Source organism: Lipotes vexillifer, unplaced genomic scaffold (assembly GCF_000442215.2).
Source record: "Lipotes vexillifer unplaced genomic scaffold, Lipotes_vexillifer_v1.1 scaffold248, whole genome shotgun sequence".
NCBI classification, from domain to species: Eukaryota; Metazoa; Chordata; class Mammalia; order Artiodactyla; family Lipotidae; genus Lipotes; species Lipotes vexillifer.
The window spans coordinates 89202-104754 of record NW_006777568.1 but is presented as its reverse complement, the minus strand read 5'-3'; the positions used below and the strand labels follow the sequence as shown (position 1 = coordinate 104754).

The following is a 15553-nucleotide window of genomic DNA, read 5'->3' as shown; positions in this document are numbered from 1 at the left end:
GGGGGGGGCTCTGTCCCAGGGACGGGGGTCTGACCAGCGAGGGGGCCTGGCGGGAGTAACTGGGCATGAATCAACAGAAAGGATGGCACAAAGAAAGAGAAGCATTGCAAATTAAAAAAAAGGCATGTAGCATGTGCCTACCATTTTCCAGATAAGAAGGGGCCGTACCTTCTGACGGGTCCAGGCGGCGGGCCCGCCGCCCGTGTTTGGAGTTGTTATGCACAAACATGTTGTCAGACACAGCCAGCACGTGGCCGTCCACGTTGACCGTGGTCGACACGACAACCTGCAGAGACAAGCGCAGGTGAAAGCAGAGTCGGAGGTGGAGGCGGGGCCCTGCCAGGTGTCAGGCCCCTTCAGGGGTGCCCGGCAAGCCAGCCCCCAAGGTCTCGAGCCGGGCACCCACTCCTGCTCCCGGATCCCCTTCGAGGCCACGTGCGCGCACAGCGTTTTTGGCTAACGGGGTGTGTGGGCAGTTTTGCTGTGACTCACGATTGCTTCTCTTCCAGACCCGCTGCACTAATTACAGTTTAATCTCCTGTTATGCTAACAAGTGAATTCAATCCACAGAAATATTCTTCTCACCATTAGCTTCAGAGACACCCCCTCCAGCCACTCATTTGAAAGCTGCTATTTTGATTGATCTGTTCACATATTGATTAGATAGTTTATCTAATTAAAATGAGTTCACTGGAGACTGTCCTTCCTGGAAGAGTTATGAGGATTCAGAGTTGCCCCCCTCCCAAAAAAAGGCTTCTGCTACCCACATCCTATCATCAGATGATCCCCGGGTCAATGTCACAATTACATCCAACGTCTGGTAATGAACGTTTTTGCATCTGAAAAGGCCAAGTTGAATAGGAATAAAATGGTTTCAGTGCAGGGAAAGTACCCTTTCTCAAGTTCATGGTGAAGGCTGGCGAGGATGGCTAGCACCTGCTCTACCAAGGGAGTGTGATCCTGTTGGAGGGAAAGGCACGGCCCTGAGGTCCAGGTTCGGGGTGGCCGGGGAAGAGATGGGGGCCGGGCTCCCCCACATGCTCAGGGCTTCACAGAAGTAAAAAAGGAAGTCACACTGGCAGGGACGGCCTTGAGGACCCCAGACGTCCTCCCAGGGGAGCTTGGAACAAGCACCCCAGAAATGGCACCCCCTACCTAATGGACCCAGGAAACAGGAAATTACACCAGCCTTGAGAGTTTCCTTGAACAGAGGCGGGTCTGTATACTGCATTATTTCCAGAATAGCTGGGGTAGCACAGATGTGAGCGCAGGTTCAGTCTGGGTCTTACATCAGGACCTGGGGGCCGGAGCCTGGATTTGGGGTGGAGAGAGCCTGGTTCTTTGCCACGTTTGGGCAGTGGAGAGGGCTGGCACCACGTAGAGAACCACGACCCCACGGAGAAAAGCTGGGCAGGAGGGTGGGCACACGTCAAGGCATGCCACGTATGGTGAGTTCAAAGCCACAGCTACAGTGGACCTCCATTAATGACAAGCCAGACCGATGCAAGATGCTAATAACAGAGGAGAGTCGGGGGGGAAGGGAGGCCAGGGGCTCATGGGAATTCTTCACTTTCTGTGAAATTTTTCTGTAAACCGAAATAAAACTGCTCTAAAAAAGAAAGTCTACTAGTTAAGAAAAAAATGATACATAAAAGTGATTGTAAATAAATACGATTTTTTAAAAAGCAAAGCTGCAGACTTATATGTAAATACATCTGTGAGTAATTGATTTTTTTATAAAAATCTCAGGCCCCACAAGAAGCCTGTGAAGCAGGACCAGTACCCACTGCACCCACAGCCCCGCAAAGGAAGGGGACACCTTCCCAGATGACTCTCTCTGGCTGTGGGCATTGCCAAGATCGTTAAAGTCTCCACAACATCAGGCCCCTCTGTGCCTCGAAATAATGTCAGTGCCACGACCAGCATCCCCGGGTGCAGGCTCAGACGTCTCAGCGTCATCTCTCTCAACTATCTCCGTTGCCCTTGCACGGGTGGCTCTGACCCCACTCTGGGGCCACTACTCGCCTGGCAGCCTCTACGCAGGGGACGCAGGGCTGCCGGGGTCACAAAGGCACCCTCCTGGCAGCCTGTCCACCAGGCCCCGCCCTGGGCACAGGGGGACCTCTACTGACACTTCCCCCGAATGGGGTGCAAAGACACAGGACTAACCCCGAGCCGCAGACTTGATTCTCTTTACATTCCTAGACCGTGATAAGTTAAAGAAACAAGAAAGGGTAAAAATAAAAATAAAAAGGGACACTGTCGGGCTTCCCTGGTGGCGCAGTGGTTGAGAGTCCACCTGCCGATACAGGGGACGCGGGTTCGTGCCCCGGTCCGGGAGGATCCCACATGCTGCGGAGCGGCTGGGCCCGTGAGCCATGGCCTCTGAGCCTGCGCGTCTGGAGCCTGTGCTCCGCAACGGGAGAGGCCACAGCAGTGAGAGGCCCGCGTACCGCAAAAAAAAAAAAAAAAGAAAAAAAAAAAAAGGGACACTGTCTTTGCTCTGTCATCTCTATATAGGTCAGTCACCAAGGGAAAAGCATAGCTGAGCAGAGAAAGCAGACAAGCTGTGTTTGTTTCTCGGCCGGGCCAGCCCTGCGGTGCACCTACAGAAAGGTGCTGAGATCGTGGTGCCCGCTGGAAACGTCGTGTAAGCCCTGATCTACTGTTAAGTCCAGTTAAACCTCCTGAGAGGCAGAGAGATTAGCTAAAGAGAGGGAGGAAGTCCTTCTAGTAACTGCGGGCTCCACCTGCGACTGACGCTGCCTCAGCCACTGGCCAGCCAGTGTGTGACCTCCACTCTGCTCGATGGATCAACGTGAGGCTTCGCGCGAGAAGCAGCAGCCCCGCCCCACTGTCTGCAAGAGACACCGCCCCCAGGGTCAGGGCACGACTGTCGGCGGGTCCGCCGGCTCCACCGCTCTGACTGGCTGGTTGGATGTCAAGACACATGTCACATTTCGCCTGAAGACTGAAGCATAACTTACATTTCTTAAAAAAAGCCTCGAGTGATTTGATGGTAAACTAGTCTAAATCCCAAAGAAGTATTTGGTAACATCCAACCTAGCAGCGAGCTCCCAAATTCTCCTCTGGTGGGTACGGACCAGGAGCCACCTGGTTTTGGGTCCCAGCCCAGAGAGTTTTACAATTAAAATCAGCAAAACAATCCATCATGTTTGCTGAGCACCCTTCACCCTGAAGTCACCTCCTAGTCATTCACAAACAAAGGCAAGAAAACCATGACTGGATCAGAATTTATCCCTGAGCCCAACTGGCTCTCCACGCCTCTCCTCAAGGGGAAATCCTCTGATCTGAGGATAACTAACCAGAGGACAAGTTAGCCTGGGTTCAGGAACGTGGTCTAGCTCCGAGGTGTGGAATTAAGGAGGCGAGAACAGCCCAGCCTCAGGGGAGGGAAGCTGAGCTGGGGAAACATTCTGGAATTGGTAGAGGCCTGCATGGAACAGGTGCAGCCCCCTCAGTCCTGAGTATACACCCCATATATTACCTAGCGGTCCTCCCCTACCACAGATCAATCCATCCCTAAGGAAGAGCTTCAGCATGGGCTTCAAGGTCTAACCAACTGAACAAGCATGAACAGCAAGTTCCAAGTGAGGAAACAGACTAACTGAGATGCTAACCTTATGAGGACTCTACTTGCAAAAATCCTACAACAGTCATTTTGAAACACACCCACAGGACTCACCATGACTGAATGTAAGACAGACTCCACCTTAACCCACAGCCCTGATCACTCTGATTTCGGGGTACCCTGCAGCCCGACACAGAGGACCAGGGTGGTGTGCACTGCCCCAGGAGGCAGAAGCACACCCTGTCATCAGAGCGAAAGCTCAGGTGACAGCTTCACTTGGTCACGGGCCACGACTGGGCTCCATGACTCTGGCGGACTGAGGTGTCAGATCATTTTTAAAGCGTTCGATTTAAATATTCTTTCAAATGAGCCCATCCTGGCTCATTTGCACCCAAGCCCCTGAGAACTAAAGGTTGGTTTCCGAACAACTGCATCATCAGGGAATTCAACTTTCATAGTGTTAAGTCTGGACCACGGTCCAGAATCGTGTACCTGGAATCTTCGCATGTCCCGAGGGTTGCCTGCATTCTTCAAACAGTTCTGATTGCACTTGAGGAAAAACTTTAGAAAGAATCTATAAAAATACAAAAAATGGATATTTGTTAGGGTTATCAGACAAAAGACACAGACTTTTCTTGAAAGACACTCTTGCATGGGGAGCCGACCCCCATACCACCTGCTGGCTGCCCTGTAGGGGGCGATAGGGAGAGAGAGAGAGAACGCGGAGAGGCCAGGCAGGCACCTCTGAGTCCACTGGCCACTGTGGAAGATCTCCACACAAGGAAGCAGTGACTTACATTTGTCTTGACGCTGGGGGTTTCCAAGCTTTATAATAACAACCGTGACTTAAATTGGCCATTTCTCACCTGGATCTTTGCACGACCATTAATCACTGGGGACCTGTCCACCCCAGAGAGGGCTGCCAGCTTCAGCAAATAAAAACACAGGATGCCTAGTTAAATTTGAATTTCAGATAAACAACGAGTAATTTTTTAGGCTAGGCCTGTCCCAAAGCATACCTATCCTAAAAAAAAAAAAACTGTTTCTCCGAAATTCAAATTTAACTGGACGTGCTGAATTCTACCTGGCAACTCAAGCCCAGGGGCCATCACTGCCTAGGTAAACACGCTTTTAAAGATGGGCTTTTCAAGTTACAATAGGTATGACTCTTAAGAGAAGATCTGGGGTGCTGTTTCAAGGGCAGCAACGACTTCTGTGAAGTCGTTGGTTTTAAGGGACCTACGTGTGGTTTTAAGGGACCGATCAAGAACCCCCCCTCTCCCCCCACCATGAGGCAAGGAAACCGTCGCTTAGGGGGAGGGGACCAGGCGCTGCCCTGGTTGGAGGGGAGGCTAGTCGCAGAGCTGTTTCTGCTTCCCGCCAAGGCCTGGCCTTGCTCTGAAGCATGATGTTTCAGGGGTCCTGACAAGAGTGTTGAGATGCTGTGACAGAAACATCATCACCTTGTCCTCCCCATTCCCGCGTGCTCTGTGACAAACATGGAACCTCTGGCTCACAACAGGAGCGCATGGACCCTGGGAGGCCTGGCTGCACCTCCAGCCACGGGAGAACAGGGGGTCTCGGCCCCGCACCAGCTTGGCTCGTCTGGAGAAGGCCGCCCGCGTCCTGAGCCCAAAAAAGCTGGGGCCTCTGGGCTGACACCCTGTCCACGAGGCTATCAACAAACAAACGTCTCCTCTATCTTCTTTCCAAATATCCTCTGTCCTACTGGTTGATGACTAATTTTTTATGAAGTTTCACACGACTTCCTTGACTTCAACCGGACAGTCAAGGTTCCTTGCGGCTGATTATCATATCAGAAAATAAAAAGATTTGGGAGACTGAGATTCATGTCTCCAGCTGCATTCTCAACATACCCTGGATGACTTTCCACCAGGGCAGAGGAAAATCCGACTGATGGGAAAAAGAATAGTGGCCACTTAATTAAATTTCCTTACATCCCGCACGGCCTCACTATTTTAGGCCAGAATTTACATCTTTCATTAACTCGCCTCACCTATACACTTAGCTTGCCGCGCCTCTGAACACCATCTGCCATCAGCATACAGTAAGCTGCCCGGCCGTCCACCCACCAATTTCTAACAACCACGGTGCAATTAAGCTCCACGCACTCTGCAGCGAGGTAAATTAAGCGCACCTGCGGCCACCCTGCGCCCAACCGCATGAGGGCCTAACAAGGTGAGGGCGTCACAAAGTTATCGTCCTGTCAGGCAATTAGGTTCTCACTTTGGGGGCAGCCACATGGCGCAATTACGCCTCACATTACCACCCAGCTAATGTCCAGGCAGGCGCCGGCCGGAGCCACTCATCTGCATGGAGCCGACTGGGGGAGCTTTTGTGTGCTCTGATTTCTGCCCACTCCAGAGGAGGTTTCTTTAAATTCCGTGATGTCTTTTTAGCCAGCTCTCACCCTTTCACCTCCCGAAGAGCAGAGCGGGCACTGAGCCTGAATGGCCCTCGCCGTGCATGGTCACTGTAGGCGTGAGCGGCCTGGCCCCCGTGGGCCTTCACTACCACCAGCTGCAGAAATGGGCAGAGTTGGGCGCTGGGCCCCCTCACCACCCCGAGCATCTCGGGGTCAACTCCGGAGCAGCTGGGTGCGTGTGCACGCACACACACACACGTTTTGGGTGCCTAGGCAATGGTAGGATTCTTTTCAAAGTTTCTCAAAAAGCAGCGAGAGGACTTAGAAAGCCCTGCAGGTCTGGAGCGTCCGGCCCTACAGAGCAGGATCCCTCCCGGGCACTCGGGCCCCAATTACACAAACGAAATAAGGCCCAACGTGCGTGGGAAAGGACGCAGGTTGGGACCTTATGGAGGGAGAGGAGCCTTGCGCTTAGCTTTCACCCTCATTTCGGTTTCTTGAGGATTCAATCAGGCCTCCTCGAGGTGGGCGGCACGGTCCAGCCAGTGCGTGGCTCCCGACCCCGCGCACCGTCACGTCCGGGGCGAGCGTGTGCCTCTGCTAGCGAGGGCTCGCTGGCGTTGGGGCATTCGGGTAGGGTGAGAAAGGAACGCGGACGCGTGAAGTCAAATGGTAGTTCTCATCCTTTACTCAATTACCCTTTAATTGGCTTTTTTTTCTAAGAAATATCTGACAGGCACTTTACATATCTCACTTCTAAAGTCTGATACACAGAGGATTTAATACTCTTGTTATGAAAGGAAAAATCTTTCCTATGTCAGAAAATCTTTGGCTTTAACACCAATAAACTCTTTATTACTGCTAACCATGGATTTGCTGCTCGATGGGAAAGAGGCGATAAAAATTCTAACCTGTCATTAGTACATTATGCTTAATTGTGTACAGTGTGCTCCCGGCTGCATCTGTTGGCCCATCATCAAAATGACCATTATGTACACTAATTCCCTGACCCTGTCTTTATTTCCCTAAAGAGTCATCATCTTTCACAGCAGGTACCAGAGTAAATCAAGCTTGAAATATGGGCTTTATTTACTTGTTTCTCCCAGGCAGGAGGGGAAGCAGCAGCTCAGGGCAAACTGCTACACATCAGTCGAAACTCCCCAGTAATGTTCCGCTCGGAAACAGTGCACAAAATCCTGGAAAGTTCTCAGCAGCGATTAGAAGGGGGAAAGGTGTGATCTCATGACTTTGGAAGTCAGGTTTCCTCTTTTAGGGCGCGCGGGGATTAGCAGAGAAGCCACGTGGGTGATCTCCTTCGCTCTCAGGAGAGCTGGTAACAACAGGCTGCCTCTCCCGACTCTGGGGCATCCTGTGAAGATGGACCCAGGGGCCCTCTATCTGGGAGGCAGGGATGGGGGAGCTTCTGGGTCCAGCCACTGAGAGCTTGAGCCTGAGCTGGAGACTCCAAGGCCGCCCTCCCTTCTGCAGGGACAGTTATGCTCAGCAGAAAGTTCAGCTTGGTCTCGGTGGCATTTGTGCCAGCATCCTCCCCAATAATGCCAGTGCCCCCGGAAGTGCTCAGCGGCAGGACACGGGCACCTTCAGCGGGGCTCGAACAGCAGGACTGACCGTGTTAGCTGGAGCCCACTCTGGGGGCTTATCACGCAATAAGGGGCAAGCCCTCACCTCAGTAACCGATTTCAAAGTCTGCTCCCCTTCTGTGTGTTTAAGCTATGAATTAGTTCATTTATATTTACTTTTATGAAGCTGATTAACCAGGGCTTCTCTATCTGATGAAAATCATTTTAATTGTAGTGTTAGGCTCCTGTGTAATATCCATTACATTATGAACTGTTTAAATTCTACATGGGTATTGTGTAAATTGGCCCTTTGTGGGCCAGCAGGCAATTAGGACCAAACACTCTCCTTTAAGCGGCTACAGAACTTTGTGGTGTTGCTCAGGACAATCAGAAACAAAGGAGGCTGTTTAATTGTAATTTAATGGAATATCAAGGAGTCCGTGGCATTAGACGCTGGCAACAGAGAGCAGGAGAGAAAAATTAACTGCAATTATGTTTGATTAAAGCTATCCTTCTCAATAATCAGCGGTCCTGACAGGCCATGGGGCTCTAGTGGGTTCCAGGATGGCAAAAGGTGTTGAACAGTATTAGGGCCAATAAAGGGGGTATTAGCATCGCTAATTACAGCCCTGCAAAACCTGCAAAGGGGGCCTCTGTGTATTGTAATGTGTGAAGTAATTGGCCAAGGCCGTTATCAATTACATAAGGAATGAATTTGGTTTGTCAGAGAAAAGCTGATGAGATGCATCTCATCTGACACCGGCCCCTTCCCTCCTGTTTCCAGTAGCTAAGAACTTGCCCACTCTCATCCAAAGCTGCAACTTACCAATGGCCAAATCACTGATAAAATTATCTTGCCAGCAAGCGTTAGGTAATTAATACCACTCATCCTCGCCGCGTTCCCTGCCACTGCCGTTCCTCACCTAGCCGAAGCCACTAATCATGTAATAATGATTTCTTTCCCTCTGGTCAAAGGAGAAATGGATTGTCTCCTTAGAAATGCAGTGGGCTTGGCGTGCGCACCCTGGTGATTGAGGAGAAAAAGGAAACTTGGAGCTGTCTCAACGGCGGTTCTTTGCATGTGGCTATCACATGTCTGAAACTACCTATTCGCACGCAGCATCTCAGGAAACACTATATGCAGAGATTTAAAAAAACTTTTTTAACTGTCGAGTTTTAGACTGTCTCGGGGCCTGGTCTTGCGGGTGCTTGGAAACACGAGTGACCGCAAGCTTCAGGGCCGTGAGGCTGCAAGCCGGGATACCCAGGTGGGCCCCCTGAGCACGGGTGACGGGCACACCCAGGACAGAGCTCCGGCTTCCAGCAGCCCCTCCCGCATGTGAGCCCAGCCTCAGTCCGAGCGGCCACGGCCTCCTCTCCTGGCCCTCGATCACAAGTGACGTGGGAAACCTGAGTCCAGGGTCGAAAAGTACTGGTATCTGGGACAGGGGTGGAGGTCCCAATTTTCCACCTTAAGGCTGAGCTCTTAACAAGCAGCAAACTAATGCCACTGGATAGGCCTCCATGTCACCCATCAAAACTCCCAGAGCATTTGTGTGTAAATCACGGCACTGACAGCTTCCAGGGTTCCGGGAGGGCAGGGACCCCATTCCTGATCGAGCCCCCATGTCTTTAGTTACTGCATCCAGGACGCAAAACCAGGAGGCTCTTTTCATACCTAATAACCTTGACAAGGAAGCGTGAGTAGAGAAAAGCGGCCAGAAGATGCAGCTGGGAAAGTCGCCACCCTCTGGTGGCTGCCAGGGGCTGCGGGGCTGGGGAAGTGCCTGACGGGCACGGGGTCTCCTTTTGGGGGGAGACAGAAATGTTCGGAAGGAGACGGTGGTGGCTGCACAGCCCTGCGACTAGGCTGAACACCGCTGAACCGTTCCCCTGAAAGCGGGTAACTTCGTGTGCCGCCCACCTCGCTTCCATTCGCCACCACAGCGAGGAGGTCCCCGCCCAAAGGGACGAGAAGCCCCACAGGGCAGCGGCCCCTCTTGGGGTGTCGGTCGCTGGGGCCGCTACTGCCCTCTTGAAGGGAAATAGTGAAAGGGTCAAATTAAAAGATAGAGCCTTTAAGAGACTTTTCCCTGACTGATAAGGAAGTGACCGGTGGTGGAGTGCTTGCCTCCAAGTCCCGGCTAATTACTGGGAAGTCCCTGAAAGCAGTGGCCGCAGCTGTGGTGTGTGCCGGGCCATCAGTCGCTGCGGTATTGATTACTGAGCAATCCTAGCCGATCGGCTTCTGGGGCTCAGAGACAATGTGCTTCCTTCAGAAAACCTGTAATGAGCAGTTCCTATACACGAGTACACTCTGCTGACATCAGATCTGTGCACTGAGATAGTACACAGGTCAATACGTATCGGATTTCCAAAATGCAAGGGTCTTAATGTCAGGCCTCTCTTTTTCTCCCACTCCTGCCATTAGCTATGACTGGGCTCACGTCCTGTAATGCCATACGGGAGGGAAAATCTGCTCCATTAGTCTGATTTATTCTTCAAATATGCCATGACAAATTGCTTTAACACCAGACTTATTAAATTCTTGTACATTTCAAGTTATGGGTCTCATATACTTGTAGTGCCTGCATGACGTCATCAGGAAGGGGCCAGAGGGGGGATGGGACTGAATTTTACAGCTGGGCCCAGATGGCCTTTGTGAGGGTCCTCCCTCCCGGGCAAGAGGGCTGGGGCTGCCTGACTCCCCACTGCGGGTTCCTGGTCCCCGTGGGCGCTGTCCCCCGGCACGCATGATATCCTGCATGTAAATGCAGATAGAGGAGGATTTGAAAATATCCACGGCTTGACTCGCGGTTCAACAATTACTGGCCTTTGTCTGGAGGTTCCTGCTCTACTGTAGCAGAGGCTGTCTCTAGTGGACTGGAGCTATTTTACTTTCCCTCGCTGTAGTAACCACACCGCATTAACAATATTTGTACTACAATCGCCAAGGGACCCACTTCCCAGATTCTATCACTTCTTTATCTCCTGACAAATACCTCACTATCGAACATTATTAGGTTTAGAAAATTAACCCTTCGAGGTCCACAGCCAGACCAGGCCCCACTGTCCCTCCAAAGAGCCTTATCGCTAAATTTCTGCTATAATGGTTTTTCGTTTCATCACAATTTCAGCAGCGGCTGTCAAGAGGCACTTACAGATACCATGATCTTGTACTTGTGCAATGATTCTCATTAAAATGATGCCAAGGAGATCTGATGGGATTTAATAGCTTTGCCGGCCAGTTCAATCTCCACGCCCATGACAGATCCTGCCGAGCCCTCCTTTTGGAGAAATGTGTACGACTGGGTGGCTTTAATGTGTTCAGATAAGTAAAACCCAGGTAGACGTTCTCGAAGCAAATGCGTGCCCAAGCTCTGCGCTTTTCCGTTACCCTCCCTGGATTGCTGTCAGGATTCTAGTTAGTATTTTCTGTAACTGTTCCTGATAGCTCATGATAGTTTTGATAAGGTTATCTGTTTAAAAGAAGTCAACCGCACAACACAAAAGAAATGTGAAGTGCGCTATATTTACACCAGGGTTCTTGTTTCAAGTGCCTATCTTTCTTTTCTCCCCCTTTACCTATTTCTCTATTTCTAATGGGCGATGCGGCATTGACATTATTTCCCCAGCAGATCATTCGCCCTGTCAATCAGTCTGTATTTTGTCTTTCGCTGCGGGCTCATTAAAACAGCTTCCTCACTCCCTCTGGACACTGCTCTCTATTTGCCAGCTCTGATCACGAAGCTCCTTATTTAAGAAAAATGCCAGCATCACTTGTCTCACATCAGATGCACCCCCTGACTTGTTGCCAGCTCCAGGGGAGACTTTTACAGAGACTTCGTGTGCAGAGATTAAGTGCCTATGCTTATCCGAACTTAGGGTTTCAAACCTCTCCCACCGAATGGGTGTGCGTTTGGAGGGATCTGAAGATAAGGGGATCACCCCTCTTGCCATTCTGATTTCTGTCGGCAGCGGCAAGCATCCTCAAAACAAACACGAGGTTTTTTGTTTGGGGTTTATTTCCCCCCCCAATCTCCAAGTGGGAAAGACCTTGTTCGTGTTTTCCTATTCAGACACACGTTTTCCTCGTCCATGCCAGCTTGCTTAATTAAGAACCATCATCTTCGTGGGCTGAATTATTAATAAAAAAAAAAATCACATTTTAAATCAGGCCTGTGCGTGCACACAGGACACCGGTGTCGAACCTGCCTACGCCGGCCTCTCTAGCCTTTTAGGTCCTGATTAAAAACTTATTAAAACATTATAAATGATTAATGGGAGCCCAGCTCTGAGTGGCAATTATTAGTTTTAATGCAGGTAATGCAGCTTAATGAGGGGCACATGTGTGCAAAGCTTTAACTTCATTACTCCTGCGTGTCAACAAATACAAGAGAAATGTGTGTCCGGGTCACATCCATTACTTGAAACGGCACCGAGCCTTCCCTCTTCCCCTCCCTTTGTTGATGAGCCACAGGAGCCGTAAATTAAGCCCTTTCTGTGGCTCAGGGAAGAACCAAGGTGTTCAAATCACGGTCCCACCTGCCCAGCTCCCCACGCCTCCGTACAGCCCTGTGTGTGAATATTATTCCACAGATTCTCTTTCCTGGAGCCCTTCGTCACGTGGGAATTTTGCACTGGATTGTTGCAGGTTGTCATTGTCTCGGCTTGGAAACAAGAGCTCCTGACATTCAGAGCCGATTGGGTGTCTTGGCTTTCCAGTTTGGAAACGTTCGTGGAGGAGTTTCACTCCATCCTGCCAGCGCCGAATTCACGATACGTGGTTTCCCTAAATATCTGGACGTGGTGCGTTCTAAGTGCCCGTGTCCTGGTGTGCAGGGATTGTGCACACCCGTGTCCCCCTGGCCAGAAAGGCGCTCTCAGGCTGCACCGCAGAAACACAAGGAAATACCCGTTGGCGGGTGCCCGGCTGCAAAGCGGAGATGTCGGGGCGAGCCCGGGCTGGGGAAGCGGCTGGATGCTGAAGAGATGCATGTACGATGCTGAGAGTGGGGAGCCCGCATTGCTTCGTCTGCCCGCAAAGGGGCCCATACAAGTCGCCCGCCCCACCTGGGACCCTCAGGCCGGGCCTGCGTGCAGCCCACAGCCGGGAGCGGGCGGCTCGGCCCAAGTTCCCAGTCACCTTTTATTTTCTGTTTTTGTGACAAGCAGCCAGATCCGGGCTGATCTCCACTATCTGTTTGAAGAGTATTCAGGACTATTTGCATCACTTTATCGCTAATGTATAATATATGGCTTTAAAGTGGGCCCAAGCACTGTCTTGTTACCGAGCATGAAAAAAGTGAGGGCAATAAAGATACATCAGCCCTCTCAAGCACAGCGGCTATCATGCAAGCAAGAAAGGTTGCTGCTTCGAGTTAAGAGGCAACCTTTCTGCCTGCCTAAGACAATGCAAGAGCAAAGAAAATGTCAAATCAAGAAAAGCTGGATTTAGAGATGAGGCGGCCCAGAGTGACGCTGGTGCCATATTTTGTGAAACTATAATGCTGTTGGCAGCAAAGACCCGTGTTTCTGATTCATCTAGGGCCGCATGGCAAAGCTTTGTCAGCCTGTGCAAAGGCATAAATAATTCAGGGTGAGAGACGGCAATTACAGGGCCCTGCACAAGCAAAATGAATATTTTATGAGGACTAAAACTGCTGTGGAATGAATCACACACACACGGCGTCGCACACACATGGCAAGGGGCTCACACATGGCAGCCCCAAGAACAGAGAAGCGCGGCCCTCATCTCCTTCCAGGCTGTGGACTGGAAACCCAGCGGATGGTAATCAGCAAACACAAAAAAGCCTCCCCCCCCCACCCCCACACCTCGCCTGGCCGGGGCTGCCGGCTCCCACGCTCCCGAGAGATGCTCGGCCCCTAAAACGCCCGGCAGGGAGGCCGAAGACCCTTGACTGATACACCCCACAAGTTTGATGTTAAGTGGATAGTTCTGAACTAGCATGGTGGGCTTGCTTATTGTTTCAGTTGTTCAAACTATTGATAGGCGTCAGCTGGGAACCTTCTATTGGTGAGCAGGTGATCTGGATGCTGGTCCAAGGAGAAAAAACAGCTCTGTTGTCCTCGATGAAACTGAAGAGAGCTGAGGAAGGCGGGGCCGCGTGAGCCTGGCGAGCGTTACCCTCACCGCCCCAACTCCCCACCTGAGTTTTCATTTCCTTCCCAGGTGAAGCACGTCCTGCGGCTCTGCCTCTATCTTCTGGACCTGAATCCTACAGGATCCAGGTCACCTAACAGGAGGGCCGGGACTACGGCTTTTTATGTCCAAACTCGCACGCAAAAGTTGCTTTCCTCGCTTTGAAAAGCGGTACCCTGCTAATGGGGGTAGGATTATGGCAAAAGAGATCTTAAAAGGCTGAAAGGATGGTTTCATCTGTTACATTTCCTCCAAAAAATGCTCCTGAACTGCTAGGAACAAATAACAACATTGTTCACAAGGCCGAGGAGGCCAGTCCCACTGGTGAATGGCCATTGTGTTTGTCCAGCTACTGATACCTGGGCTTTTGTGGAGGAAAGAAGGCCGGGGGCTGTGACATCAACACAGCACAAGTGTCCCTCTGTGCAGACACCCCGAGAGGGTCCTCACCGTGATGGAAACCAAACACCAGATCCCTCAGAGAAGGATTTTCTTTAAATCCAACTCCAATGCATTGTTTATGAAAACAAGGCTATTAGGTATATTAATAATTTGATAAATAGGGATTTGCCCTTAATTATTCATGAAGAACATTTGGCAACAGTAAAATTATATTCACAGAACAGGTTTATAAACCAGCTAATTATAAATTAAGTATGCAAGAGAAAATTGCTAACCTTGAAATTAAAATATTTTATGATTCTGCAATCACAAAAAAAAAAAAAAGGTAGAGAATGATCAAAACTCCAGTGTGGGGCTTCCCTGGTGGCGCAGAAAACATCTAGAACACAGCTGTTGGCCACTTGTCTCTTCACACCCCGCAGTCCTGGCCTCACAACGTGGAGAGGACAGCTTAGGCCTAAGCCCAGGTGTGGTGGGGCTGCAGTGAGGCTCCAGCAGGAGGGGGTCCTGCCCCGCTGTCGCTGAGTGTGGGAAGCTGGGGTCTCACTTTGCACAATGGGCACGAGCATCCCTTCGCCTTATAAGGATCCCAAGGCTCCAGACAAAAAATAAGATTGAGAAGGTAGGGAATTCTCCTGGTTGTCCAGTGGTTAGGACTCGGTGCGTTCACTGCAGGGGCCTGGGTTAGATCCCTGGCTGGGGAACTAAGATCCCGGGCCGCGTGCGCCAAAAAAAAAAAAAAAAAAAAAAAAAAAAACTCCAGTGTGAGCAGAGAGTACACAGGACCCTACAGATGGCACAGTGTGGGCTGGGGGAGAGACAGCAGAAAACATGGGCCAGGAAACGTGCCTCCACCTCCCCCTGCAGCCCTAGGAGTGGAGGTGGCCTCCAGGCAGCACCACTCTGCTTGTTCTGCTCAACTGCAACTCTCCAAGAGGATAAGCTGACAGAACCAGCATCCATCCCGACAAGGCAGCTTAGCATCCTCAGGAAGGCCCTGCCTGCTCTCTGCAAAGGACACGGCGTGTCACCTCTGCCTGCTGTCCAGCCCGGGCACGTGGACAGGCCAACGTGTTCCCATCACTGTGCTCGGGACCCCCAAGGAAGCCCCCGAACGCCCCTCTGACCCCCCACTTCACTACCCTCCTACTGGGGCGGGCTCCACACTGAGCTGGGGGTCCAGAGGGACAATATTGGTGCTGATGTCAGAGAGGCCGGCAGTACCGCCGGTTCCCACTAGAGGGCTTCTCATGGCGGCGTCAGTGGGGAGCAGGCAGATGCCCCGGTGCTGCCAAGATGCAAACAAACTTAGGACCAACCTTCCTCTGAGCTGGGTCATCCCAGCTCACTCTCTGACTCTTCCAGAGGACTTCATGGTCAGAGGGCTCTGTCCACACCCACCCACGGCCTCCGCAGCGCCCCCCCCCCCC

The 15553-nt window shown here is 51.3% G+C and overlaps 1 protein-coding gene across 4 annotated transcripts in view; it reads right to left on the bottom strand.

The window, feature by feature from the left end:
- The window catches only part of EBF3 (EBF transcription factor 3), a 119338-nt gene that overhangs the window by 35959 nt on the left and 67826 nt on the right, over positions 1–15553 (bottom strand). For 3 of the 4 annotated variants that reach the window (XM_007451176.1, XM_007451175.1, XM_007451177.1), the window contains 2 exons: positions 4085–4166; positions 169–286 (listed from right to left, as the gene is read on the bottom strand). In XM_007451176.1, coding sequence (XP_007451238.1) covers positions 169–286; positions 4085–4166 — 200 coding nt within the window. Of the gene's footprint in view, positions 1–141; positions 287–4084; positions 4167–15553 lie in introns of all 4 variants that reach the window. The other variant, XM_007451174.1, reaches the window with a different exon arrangement.